This window comes from Zingiber officinale, chromosome 8B (genome assembly GCF_018446385.1).
Source record: "Zingiber officinale cultivar Zhangliang chromosome 8B, Zo_v1.1, whole genome shotgun sequence".
Taxonomy (NCBI): domain Eukaryota; kingdom Viridiplantae; phylum Streptophyta; class Magnoliopsida; order Zingiberales; family Zingiberaceae; genus Zingiber; species Zingiber officinale.
This window is the reverse complement of record NC_056001.1, coordinates 47,712,650-47,724,251: the sequence shown is the minus strand read 5'-3', so window position 1 is coordinate 47,724,251 and position 11,602 is coordinate 47,712,650. Positions and strand designations below refer to the sequence as shown.

Here is an 11,602-nt window from a genome sequence, read left to right as displayed (position 1 = left end):
CTGATCCCGTTGCCTTACAGCGCCCTGAACCCTATCCGTGATCCGTCCATATCAGCCGATCCGGATGCATGCGCGGTCAATTCTGATTCGCCGAACGGTAACGCTGTTGCCTACTCGGTCAAAAATATCGAATCCTACCCGTTAGAAAAACCCCCGGGGTTTCGTGTGCTCCATCCCAAACCCTTGACCGGGCTGCCTGCCTAATCCCCCGCTCCCCTCTCAACCAGGTCAAATCCGTGTGCTGGATGAAGGATTCTTGTTTTTCAGCTCCGTCTCCATCTCTCGGTTGAGGAACTCCTTACTGGATCTTGAGGATTTCTTTCTTCTTGCGCCATGAATAATCTTCTTACGGTAATCTCCATTTTTTTTTTTGTTTTGATTCTTGTCATTCCAAATCGTGCAGTTTTGGGGTGGTCCAAGAACGACCTTAAAACCATGGCATCGACGATTGATTTACTCGACGCTTTCAATCCAAATGAGCTCGCTCAATTCTTAGCTGTTGATTTTGGACGAATTCATAGCTGTTGGTTTTATGTGTCCTATCGAATTCATCAAATGTTTAATCAAAGTCGAGTGTTGGAAATCTTGATGCTCTCTCTCTCTATCTTTTGTTCACTCTTTGTTAGCTGTTCTGAAAACATTGTTTCAAGTTCAATTGGACAGAGTATCATTGATAACTATAATATTCGGCTTCAGGGTTATTCGATTGTCCAACAACTGTAGCCATAGTTGCTACAATATCTTAAAAAATAACTATAATATTCGGCTTCAGAGTATTTTTGAAGAGAACAAAATGAAGTGGAGCACTCTTCCTTTTAAAGATTCCAATAAAAACCTCCTTGATAACTCATTATTCTTGTCCAATTATTGCCAACTTACTTTTTCTAGTTTGATTTTGCTTGCTTAATTATTAGGATTCTTTTGAGCTTGCTCGAGATGGAGCTTCAGGATTCGGAGATATCGAAATGGGAAGGCAAGTTTCGGTAAATTCATCTGAGCAGGGATTTGAAGGTTTCTTCACACAGGTAACCTTTGGCATCAGTTGATACCATTACCACATTCTTCCCACAATTAAGTGTAGAATGTATAACAATACAGCCAATGCATTCCACAATTAAGTGTAGAATGTATAACAATACAGCCAATGCATTCGACATTCTTAGATCCTTTGTACGTTGTGTAGGTCCAAGACGTTGAAAAACAAATCGACAAACTATCTCAGCTTTTGAAGAACCTCCAGGTATGAAGTCTCGATCTCTCCATCAGGTAGTGAAGTATCTGTGTGCCAACTGAATTTTACCTTGGTTTCCAACTTGCCTCGAAAGCTTTGCACACAAGTCTCCTTTATACTCATTTCACTGACTTCAGTGTTAACTATGCAGGATGCCAATGCGGAGTCAAAAACAGTGCTACAGGCAGCAGCCATGAAAGGTAATAAGGACTTTCAAGGGTTTTGATTCACATTTTTTTTTTTTGAGTTTCGGTTGTCTATGGAAATATCGTTACCGTCATATGGATGCAGAACTGAAGCACCGCATGGACAAAGACATCGATGAAGTTTTGAGAGTTGCTCGCTCAGTAAAATCGAAACTTGAAGAACTAGACAGAGATGTATGGTGCTCCTATTCAAATTTATTTTGCTCTTTGAATTTTGATGCTGAAGCAAGTCCTATCACAGTGGAATTATTTTAAATTTCATTAATAAAGAATGCATAAGTGATAATTCCTCACTGTCAAATGTTTAGAAATTTAGCCCTAGTCTAGTTCTTAATTTCCTATATTAACTTCGACTTAAACTCTCCAATTTTTAGAACCTAGCCAACAGGAAGAAACCTGGATGTGGAAAAGGATCTAGTGTGGATCGATCAAGAACTGCAACTACAGTGTAATTTTTAACTCAAATAAAAATTTATTTCACTACCCGTCGTTTCTTGTTCTGAGCCATTTCTCAATTCTGAACATTTGCAGAGGATTAAAGAACAAGTTGAAAGAAAGGATGAACCAATTTCAGGTAAGATATCGATAAGCTACAAATCTTTTACACTTTTCTATCCATGAGGCATCCTTGTGTTGCTTTATGACGTGTAATTTTATCCAATTGAGAAAAGAGGGAAAAATAAAAAAGATAATTAATGACAATAAAATTATGTACAATAGACCCAATATAATTTAACCTTTTTCAGATATTGGTCGAAATTTTGTACACCGGATTATCCTTTTATGCAAACTTCAAGAAGGGGCTCATTCATTACTTAGGTTGTTTCCATTTGCTAATTTACAGTTTGCTATGCAGGCTCTCAGGGAAACAATACAGAGGGAATATCGAGAGATCCTGGAAAGAAGAGTCTATACAGGTTTACAACCATCTTTCCTTTTTTCTCTTTTCTTGAAAAAGAAAACCCAAAAAAAAAAAAAATGACCAACTCTTGTAGCTTATCTGAAGATTTTGTTTTTCTTAAACAAAATAAAAGATCCTCTCAATTCCAAAACTTCTCTAATATTTCTCCTGAATTACTCATGAACAGTCACAGGCACTCATACAGATGAAGAGGTACAATCGTTCTTCCATTGTTCATTTGCTCACTGCTAACTATGTATGACATTATAATTTATCGAATCTTGCAGACAATAGATCGCTTGATAGAAACAGGAAATGGTGAGCAAATATTTGCCAAAGCAATTCAGGAGCAAGGACGAGGACAGGTTCTTTCCTTCAAATCCTTCATTGCTTCATCCTTCACGAACTCGGACATATTGTAAGTGTTTTCGTTGTTTGTTGCCAGATAATAGACACACTCGCAGAAATCCAAGAACGCCATGACGTAGTGAGAGACATAGAACGGAAGCTTTTGGAGTTGCAACAGGTAATCAATCTCCGATTCGGAGAAACAAAATTAAACTGAAATTCGGTCAGTTGATCTGGGTCAGTCAATCTGAATCAGTTTTGGGTTTTGACTAAGTTTGATGTTCACATGACCGCTAAAACTTCAGCATCTCGATTACCTTCCTTGCTAACTATTATCCTTTATTCAAGATATTCTTGGACATGGCGGTGTTGGTTGATGCACAAGGTGAAATGCTAGATAACATTGAATCTGAGGTAACAATTCATCATTTTTTAAACTAGTATAATACTGAAGAAGATACGTTAGATGAGGAACGAATTGTGCAGGTTGGAAAAGCTGATGACTATGTAACCTCTGGTGTGGGTCAACTTGTGAAGGCGAAGAGGCTGCAAAGGAACACACGTAAATGGACATGCATAGGAATGCTTATTCTTATCGCAATCATCGCAGCCATAGTTCTCGGGATAGTCAGACCATAAACTTGCAAGTTTATAAAAAGGATTGTCCATGTGTTGCTAGATTTGCACTTGTGTTTGCTCATTTTATTTCCATTTTCTATGTGTGAGATTGTCTTGTAAATTTCTTTCTTCCTTTTTCATTCTATGACATTTTTTAAGTGAGATTGCTTGGAATTCTTGAGATTGTTTTAGGGGAAAACTAGAGGGGTTTAGATAATCCTCTTTACCCACTATCATTTTTTTTTTGTTCTCAAATATTATAATTTGTTTTTGCTTATATTGATGTATTCAATTCTACAGTCTCTAGTAGCATATCCTCCTTTGGTAAATAAATTTCAATAGTTTACTGAACCATGTAAGCAAGTTTCGATATTACTCAAATTATGCCCCCGGGGCATGGTTGAATTGATTATTACGGGATAAATATTGCTACAATGAATAAGGGGTTGAATCTTAACAAAGTCGAGAAAAATGTCCTCCCCGCAGTGGCCAGTTACAGCTTCCCAATTTACCTCCTCACAGATGACTGTGAGACCGACCGTGTGGGGTCGCTGGGTGGCAGATTCCATCTTTTACTATAACAATATTACTCAAATCACATCCTATATTCCCAAAATACCCCTCATCTTTCTCTATAGGTCCATCAATCAACCAATATAAATGTATTTATACCCTCATATCTAAATTTGATAGCATAAATTGAGAGCGATAATTTAAATTAAAGGCACATCTCTAAATTTTTACTCTAACAGTCTATCGAATTTAGATTTGAGAACATAGTTATATTAAGGAGGTTTTCATGAATACATTAGTTTTCGTTTGAAGTGGTTCAAAGTTCTCTAGGTTCATCAGTCAGTTTGAGATAAAACTGATTGATGTACTTACACTATTCAAAAATTCATGATATTTTTTAAATCAAGAGTTATAAAAATATATTGGTAGTGTTGGTTAGTAAGTATCATTGTCATATGATTTATAATAAGTTTGTGATAAATTTTATCAAGTCTTTGCAAATTTAAAAATTCATTGTTCTCAATTTAGGTTATCAAATTCAAATCCAAGAACATAAATTCATTAAGAAAGTTCTCAGAAGTCGTTCGCCCATCCAAAACGGGCTAATGGACCTATATAGAAAAAAGAGGGGTGTTTTAGGAATATGATATATGATTTGGATAATACCAAAACTTGCTTAAATGGTTCAGTAAAATGCGGAATAACTTTCTAATATAACTTATTATACTAAAAGAACATATAGAGTGAAGGATAATTATAACCTATATGTTTGTGGGGATAATAAATGATCAGATCTAACTCAAACTGTACCAGTTTCAGATTGATTCTAGTTGACTAAACCTCCCTTTCAGCTGACTATTCATGGGATTAACCGGCTGCTATTTCTGAATCAATAAAGTGCATCATATGTTTTTGAGTAGTAAAGTTTTAAAAATTCATGAATAATTCTACTCTTAATAAAAAAATTATAAAAATTTATACATATACCTTATTTATGCCAATATTTATTAGGGAAAATTTTTTAATCATGATTATTGAGTTATATGCATACTTTACACCTTGTAATTTTTCCCCATGATTAATCATTTTATGATTTTATCATTTGATAATACTTAGCTCGCATCCAATACCTTGGATCGAAATCATCACTATAACACTTCACTTGTTTCAACGTGTCTAAATACACAACATAAGTCAATCTTATACTGCAATGAAAAGGTTTTGAGGTTCTTCCTAATCTTTTGTGATTATGTAATTCTACACTAGAAAAATTGAGCTATCAAAAGAGTTGCTATCCCAAAGGGACTTCATAAACTTAGAATAAATGAGTACTTAGGTACTCCAAAAAATCAAGTTTAACAAGAAAAGTGAAGAAAATGTTGCAACTAAAACTAGGATGTTATCACATCCAGAAAAACGCAATACATCAGCTAAAAGATATAAATATTAACAAACTTCAGTAGGTATTATGTTTGAGTCGACGGCTGATGGTAAATTACTATCAGCTAGTTCATGACAAAAATAAAAGGATGTCTTTCCTAAGTAGAGGATGATTTTAGGAAGAGGGCTAGTATTTTTCTCTATTCTTAACAGAAATGTTAACATACTCTGGATATGTGGTCATTTTCTCAAAATCTCAAGGAAAAACAAGTAACACGATCCTCAAAACTATCTTAGTAAGACTTCAAATCCCAACTACAAAATTTGGGGTGACTGGTGTAATCAAGCCAAAAGTTTAACATGGAAGAGAGAAAAACTTTAACTGGAGAAGAATTTTAATAATAGTAGAAGAAATAATATCCAATATTTGTAGTTTGGGTATAATATATAGTAATAAATAAATATGAGCCTAGATAGAAATGAGTTACCAAGAAAGCCTAAAAAATAGGTTCCAATAGTTTTTTTTTGTTGTCGTTGTAAGTCGACCAAACAGCTTGCTTTAGTTGACTAAGGAGTGTTAGTTGACGAATAACAAATAGTTATCCATTCCTTGATCTAAAGGTGCTTTGGTCAACCAACCAATTTTCCTTAGTTGACCAAAGGTTACAGATTATGCTAAATGCAAATTTCAGATCTTGTAAAGCTCGTAGATGAGATCTAGATTCCAATTCTTACCATTGAAAACCAATTGAGTCATAGCCATGATGATATAATATTGCCCATTTTGACCTAAACCCTCATGGATCTTTGAATTCTACCTAAAATGTCTCATATCAATGAAGATATCTTTTATCTTATAAATACATGATCTTTTCATATATTTTCAATATGGTATTTTGATTGTATTCCGAATAATCTTCCCCTTAAACAAATGACCACCATTATTCTCGTGGTCCGGACCTCCTTTCAAGCATCCAGTCACCCTTGATCTGCTTCGGGCCTCCCCTTAAATCAATTGAGGTCACTCCTCTCCTTTAAAACTTTTCACCACATAGAGTTCACTCTCCCAAGATTTCCGCTAGCATTCGGTCACCCTTGACCTCTTGGACTTTTCACCACCTAGAGTTCACCCTTAACCTGCTTGGACTTTTTACTGCAAACCGGATGCTTGGACTTTTTGCTTAGAGTTCACTCCTCTAGGAGCTACACTTCCTTCGTTTACGGCTACTATTCCACATATCTATACTTTTCACCCCCTAAGGTTCACCCTTGACCTGTTTAGACTTTTCACCACTAACCAGATGCTTGAACTTTTTGATTAGAGTTCACTCCTATAGGAGCTCCACCTCTTTCGTTCAAGGTCACTATTCCACATATTTCTACAATTGCTCTGATACCATTTGTTAAGACCAAAAGAATTAACATATCTCTACAATGATATGATATTGTCCACTTTGAGCATAAACCCTCATGAATTTATTTTTTAGCTCTACCCAAAAGGTCTTATACCAATGGAGGTATCTTTCATCTTATAAACCTATGATTTTTCTATGTATTTTTAATATGGAACTTTGATTATATTCTCAACTCTTTGCTCAAAACATATATTCTTTATGAGTTCTTTTGTCTCGTCTTGAGCATTACTCATGGCAAGTTTTGCCCGTCATCTATACTCGTCATCTATACGTACACCAGACTTTTCTTCACTACTACTCTTCTCCTTCGCGCATTATATATGTAATCTCTAAGATGAGATTTCCATTTTAAACTCATATTCCACAACATTATAAAGAAAGAGATTGTCAAAGTTTTGATCTAAAGATCGTTATCCCTTTAGATTAGATCTGAGACTTATAAGGCTTGTATTCATAAAATTGTAAAGAGCATTCTGGCTTCATTGATAGTGAGATTTCTCATTGAAAAAGTTTCACATCAGAGCGACACTAGCTAGTAAGAGATGTCTCCAAACCACATTAAAAATTGTGTTGTTGTTTCTTTTTTATCTTAATTTTTCTTGTTGCACATTAAATTTAGAATTAACATTGCAATTAAATTAAGTTTTCTCGTTGCAATTACATTGTTTTCTCACTGAATTGCAATTCCAGTTTTATCATCGGAATTAAATTATAGTTTTCTCGTAGCAATTTAAATTAAAATTTTACGTCATAATTTAAATCCCTATTTTGACAATGCAATTTAATTACAAGTTTTATCATTGAAAATATTTAATTATTTATCTTCTATTACAATTCATTTTATATTCTGATTACATTAGTCAAGTTCTAACTTTTAATTGAGTTGTAACTTTTGTAAGAATTTGATGAATATCTATTCACCCTCCTTCTACCCGATCTTTCCAATCCTTCATGTGTAACTTACAACTTTCACTATCTGTAAAACACAATTCATCTATAATATATATCACCTAAGTGCACACTGTGTTTGCAGTGTGCAATGACCAAGTTTCCAATTAAATTTCATCTTTTCTCACACTGCTATGGTTGATGCACAATATAAGTACTTCAACAATATCTTTTGCAAGTAATCTTTAAAATGCCATGGTCACTTTCCTTCTTGTCTTTTTTCTTTCCGCTCTTATTAAATTGCAACAGTTCCCACTCTATTAAAGATGTTACAAGATATTAATTAATTTTCTGGCCCCTTGATTTTATTTACTTCTCGTTCTTCATAAATTTCCTTCTGGTTTCTAGTGGCACCAAGAAATCTTGTCCATACTCTTTGATTCTTCATATGTTTAGTTATATTTGTCTCCACATTTCACAAACTAAAGAAGGGAAATACCAACATTAATACATCATATCTGCCTCAACTATTGGATTGGCTACATAAATCTTATTCACCTATTGATGTCTATCCAAGACTAGTAATACTCAAATCGATTACATTATTTCTATTACATATTGGCTAAGGTTTTCTTCATTCTTGCTTAGCCTCTGACTCCTTCCACTATATTTCATTTATCTCTTCTGACTAGAATTGGCTAGTTGCCATTGAAATCATCTCCTTAGTTCAATAATTTTCATCAATTCCCTTAACCACACACACAAAAAAAAAAAAACATAACAAATGAACTCTAAATCTAAAGCAGCATGAGATCCATGAACCATTAATCAAAATTTCTAGTTGAGGCAACAATATATAAGAACAGATTGTCTATTAGTTTTTTTTTGGTTAGATTTTTAGGGGGGAGGAGTTCACACAAGAAAAGGCAAGTGAGATTTAAAAAAAAAAATGTTTTTACATGGTTAATCACATATTAACATAAAATCCCAGTTTGCATTGCAACAAAAGCATAAGTGAAAACAAATTAACTAAAGTTCGAACACAGAGGACAAATACATACCCAACGAGTCAGTTTTCTTCAACAAAATCGCGGTTTTTTTAGGGAGGAGAAGAGATCTGGAGGATTCGTCTTCATCCCCGGCAGTGGGAGATGGTGGAGCAGCTGCGGGAGTAGGGATTGGCCTGGGCGCCGGGCCGGCAGTTGTAGTAGGAGACGCCGCGGCGGGAGCAAGGTGTGGTGTCGCGCCTCAGGGCGCTGTAGCTGATGTAGCCGGAGGTGGCAAGGATGCGGCGACTCACCTCGGAACCGAGGTCGAACTCGTCGCCGACGATGCACTCGGCGAGGGAACCGCGGCAGTCCGAATGGGAGGAGGAGGGGATCCAGCCGAGAGGAACCCCACCGGCAGAGGCATGGAAGAGGAGGGCGGTAGCGACGAGGAGAAAGGTGAGGGCGGTCGGCCGTAGCTTCGCCATTTGGTGCTGTGGGGTGATGCCTCCCTCTCTCGAGGGACAAGAAAACAGAAAGGGGGGCGCCCGTGCTTTCTGGCATTCAACTTGGCACAGTGCATTCACTCTTCCTCTGCTCTATTTATTGTAACCATTAATTATTCGACCGAGCCCCGTACAAATTTATTTCTCCTTTTTATTATTTTTTTTCTTTTTTTATAATTCATCATTTTACATATCTACTTGTCAGCTCGTCACGACCTACATCCTAAATTGAGTGATCGAGATATCCAGGAAGAGAGCTGCTTTTCCCCCTCCGATCTGACACACACCCCTCTTCTTCGGTAAATTTCACCCTGCCTGTACAGGCAATGCCCCAACTTCTCACAATGAGGGGGTGGGACCCACTACTTAAGTGTGGGTCCCACCATCCCAATGTGAGAGGTTGGGGCACTGCCTGTACAGGCAGGATCGAATTAACCCTCTTCTTCTCCCCTCTCTCCCTGCCAAATGACGCATGTAGCCCCCTCCTCTTTTTTTTTTTTTTTAATTTCATTTATTTTTTATTTAATTTTAATTTTTTAATTAATTTTGTTTAAAAATAACTCTCAGTATATTTTAAATTTTCTTTTTTAATTAATTTAATTTATTATTTTTTATCAATACTTATTTTTTCAGTTTTATATAAATTTTATTTAGTTTTTATTTTTTAATTAATTTAATTTATTAATTTATTTAGTTTTATTTTTAAATTAATTTTGTTTATTATTTTTCATTAATACTTATATTTTTAAAATTTTATTTAAGTTTTATTTTTAATTAATTTTATTTATTATTTTTTTAATATTTATTTCTTTAATCAATTTTATTTATTATTATTGTTATCAAATTTTTTTAATTTTTTATAATTTTTAAATTACTTCTTTCCTGTAAATTACCTTTCTAATTTGACACTTAAATTATCCTCATCCAACTATTGATACATGTCATAATCTTCTCTCCCTTTAAAGAGGGTGAGAGATTCTGACATGTGTTATGTGTCAATAGTTGGAGGGAGGGATAATTTAAAGTGAGAGAAGATTATGACATGTGTCAATAGTTGGATGAGGGGTAATTTAAGTATCAAATTAGAAAGATAATTTACAGGAAGAGAGTAATTTAAAAATTATATAAAATAAAAAAATTTTAAAAAATTTGATAATAATAATAATAAACAAAATTAATTAAAGAAATAAAAATAAATAAATATTAAAAAATAATAAATAAAACTTAAATAAAATTTAAAAAATATAAGTATTAATGAAAAATAATAAACAAAATTAATTAAAAAATAAAACTAAATATATTAATAAATATATATAAGTATTAATGAAAAATAATAAATAAAATTGATTAAAAAATTAAAATTAAATAGAAATTTAAAAATATATAAGTATGAATGAAAAAATTAATAAATTTAATTTAATTTAAAAATAAAACTAAAAAAAATCAAAAAAGATAGAGGGGCAGAACAGACATTTAAAGGGGAGAGAGAGAGGGGGGAGGGGAGGTGCGCGTGTCAGGGGAGGGGGGAAAAGCAATTTACATCCAGGAATGATCGGAGCATCCGTGAGTAATCTAAGCACTCCTAGAGCATTCTCTTTCGAGCACTCAAAGAGAGGGTGCGCGTCGCGGACGACGAGTTGAGAAGGATATCAAAATCTATATATGAAATTAGATGTTACAACTCAACTAATCATGAGATAGACGATCTCATCACATATTACGCCTACTAAGTAAATTCAAGAAGTACAGTGACTCTTGACGTGACTCCTAGGTTCATAGTAGTTCAATCGTCATGTGCCCTACGTGACAACCCTATCGTATCATTTTAGTTGTTATTAGGAACCTTTCCTTAATTTCCCTAGAGCCTCAAATGCTTCAACCACATAAGAGCAATAATGTTATAATGTCCTACCTCGAGGTTACGATGCGATGGTAAACGGCGGGACGAGTTTCTTAGATAATGAGTATTCGAATCTTACCTAGGACATATTATACTTGAGGAATTCGAATTACTTGTGACGTTGGACTATCCACTATGATCCATCTGTGCTTCCCAATTTATTTTGGTGGTCGATAGAATACCTAGATTAACAAAAAAAATAAATAAATTATCTACCCACTTACCCTTTCTCTCCCTACTTTCTATCTCGATTAAGGATGGAAAAAATATTGAAAAATTTAATATAACGTACATATACCATATTGATATATATTGAACATATCGATATTAATTGTATATCAAAAATTTCGATATAGTATTATATCATATCAAACTTTTTGATATCACTATCAATATAAGATTTAATTTTTTAGTGTGATGTATATTGTATCATACCAAAATTTTATTATGAACGGTGTGAAATTTATATCATATAAAAAATTCAACATACCAAAGTTTTTGATGTGGTGGTAAGGAGGGATCCATCTTACGGAGGATAGTTATCATGGTGGAGGTCAAAATCAAGATGATCAGGTCAACGCTCAGATATTATCGGTCGATCTGGCGATCATGACCTGACCAGGGAGAGAAGGTCCCAGTCCGATCCCGCCTTCGACACGGGGAGGTGTCAAATGACCGACGCTCAATGGAGTATTGGAGGTCGGACGGAG

The 11,602-nt window shown here is 34.5% G+C and overlaps 2 protein-coding genes across 2 annotated transcripts; one reads left to right on the top strand and one right to left on the bottom strand.

The window, feature by feature from the left end:
* Positions 1-3,489, top strand: LOC122015385 (syntaxin-132-like). The gene is made up of 13 exons (XM_042572249.1): positions 1-351; positions 915-1,025; positions 1,184-1,240; positions 1,383-1,431; positions 1,523-1,611; positions 1,812-1,885; positions 1,969-2,011; positions 2,294-2,354; positions 2,526-2,551; positions 2,626-2,703; positions 2,784-2,864; positions 3,035-3,100; positions 3,173-3,489. Exons 1-13 carry the CDS (start codon positions 334-336, stop codon positions 3,323-3,325), a joined length of 906 nt encoding a protein of 301 aa, XP_042428183.1. The 5' UTR covers positions 1-333; the 3' UTR covers positions 3,326-3,489.
* Positions 3,490-8,415: 4,926 nt separating this feature from the next.
* Positions 8,416-9,073, bottom strand: LOC122015386 (protein RALF-like 33). Its single transcript, XM_042572250.1, has one exon. It carries the CDS (start codon positions 8,972-8,974, stop codon positions 8,633-8,635), a length of 342 nt encoding a protein of 113 aa, XP_042428184.1. The 5' UTR covers positions 8,975-9,073; the 3' UTR covers positions 8,416-8,632.
* Between the last annotated feature and the right edge of the window lie 2,529 nt (positions 9,074-11,602).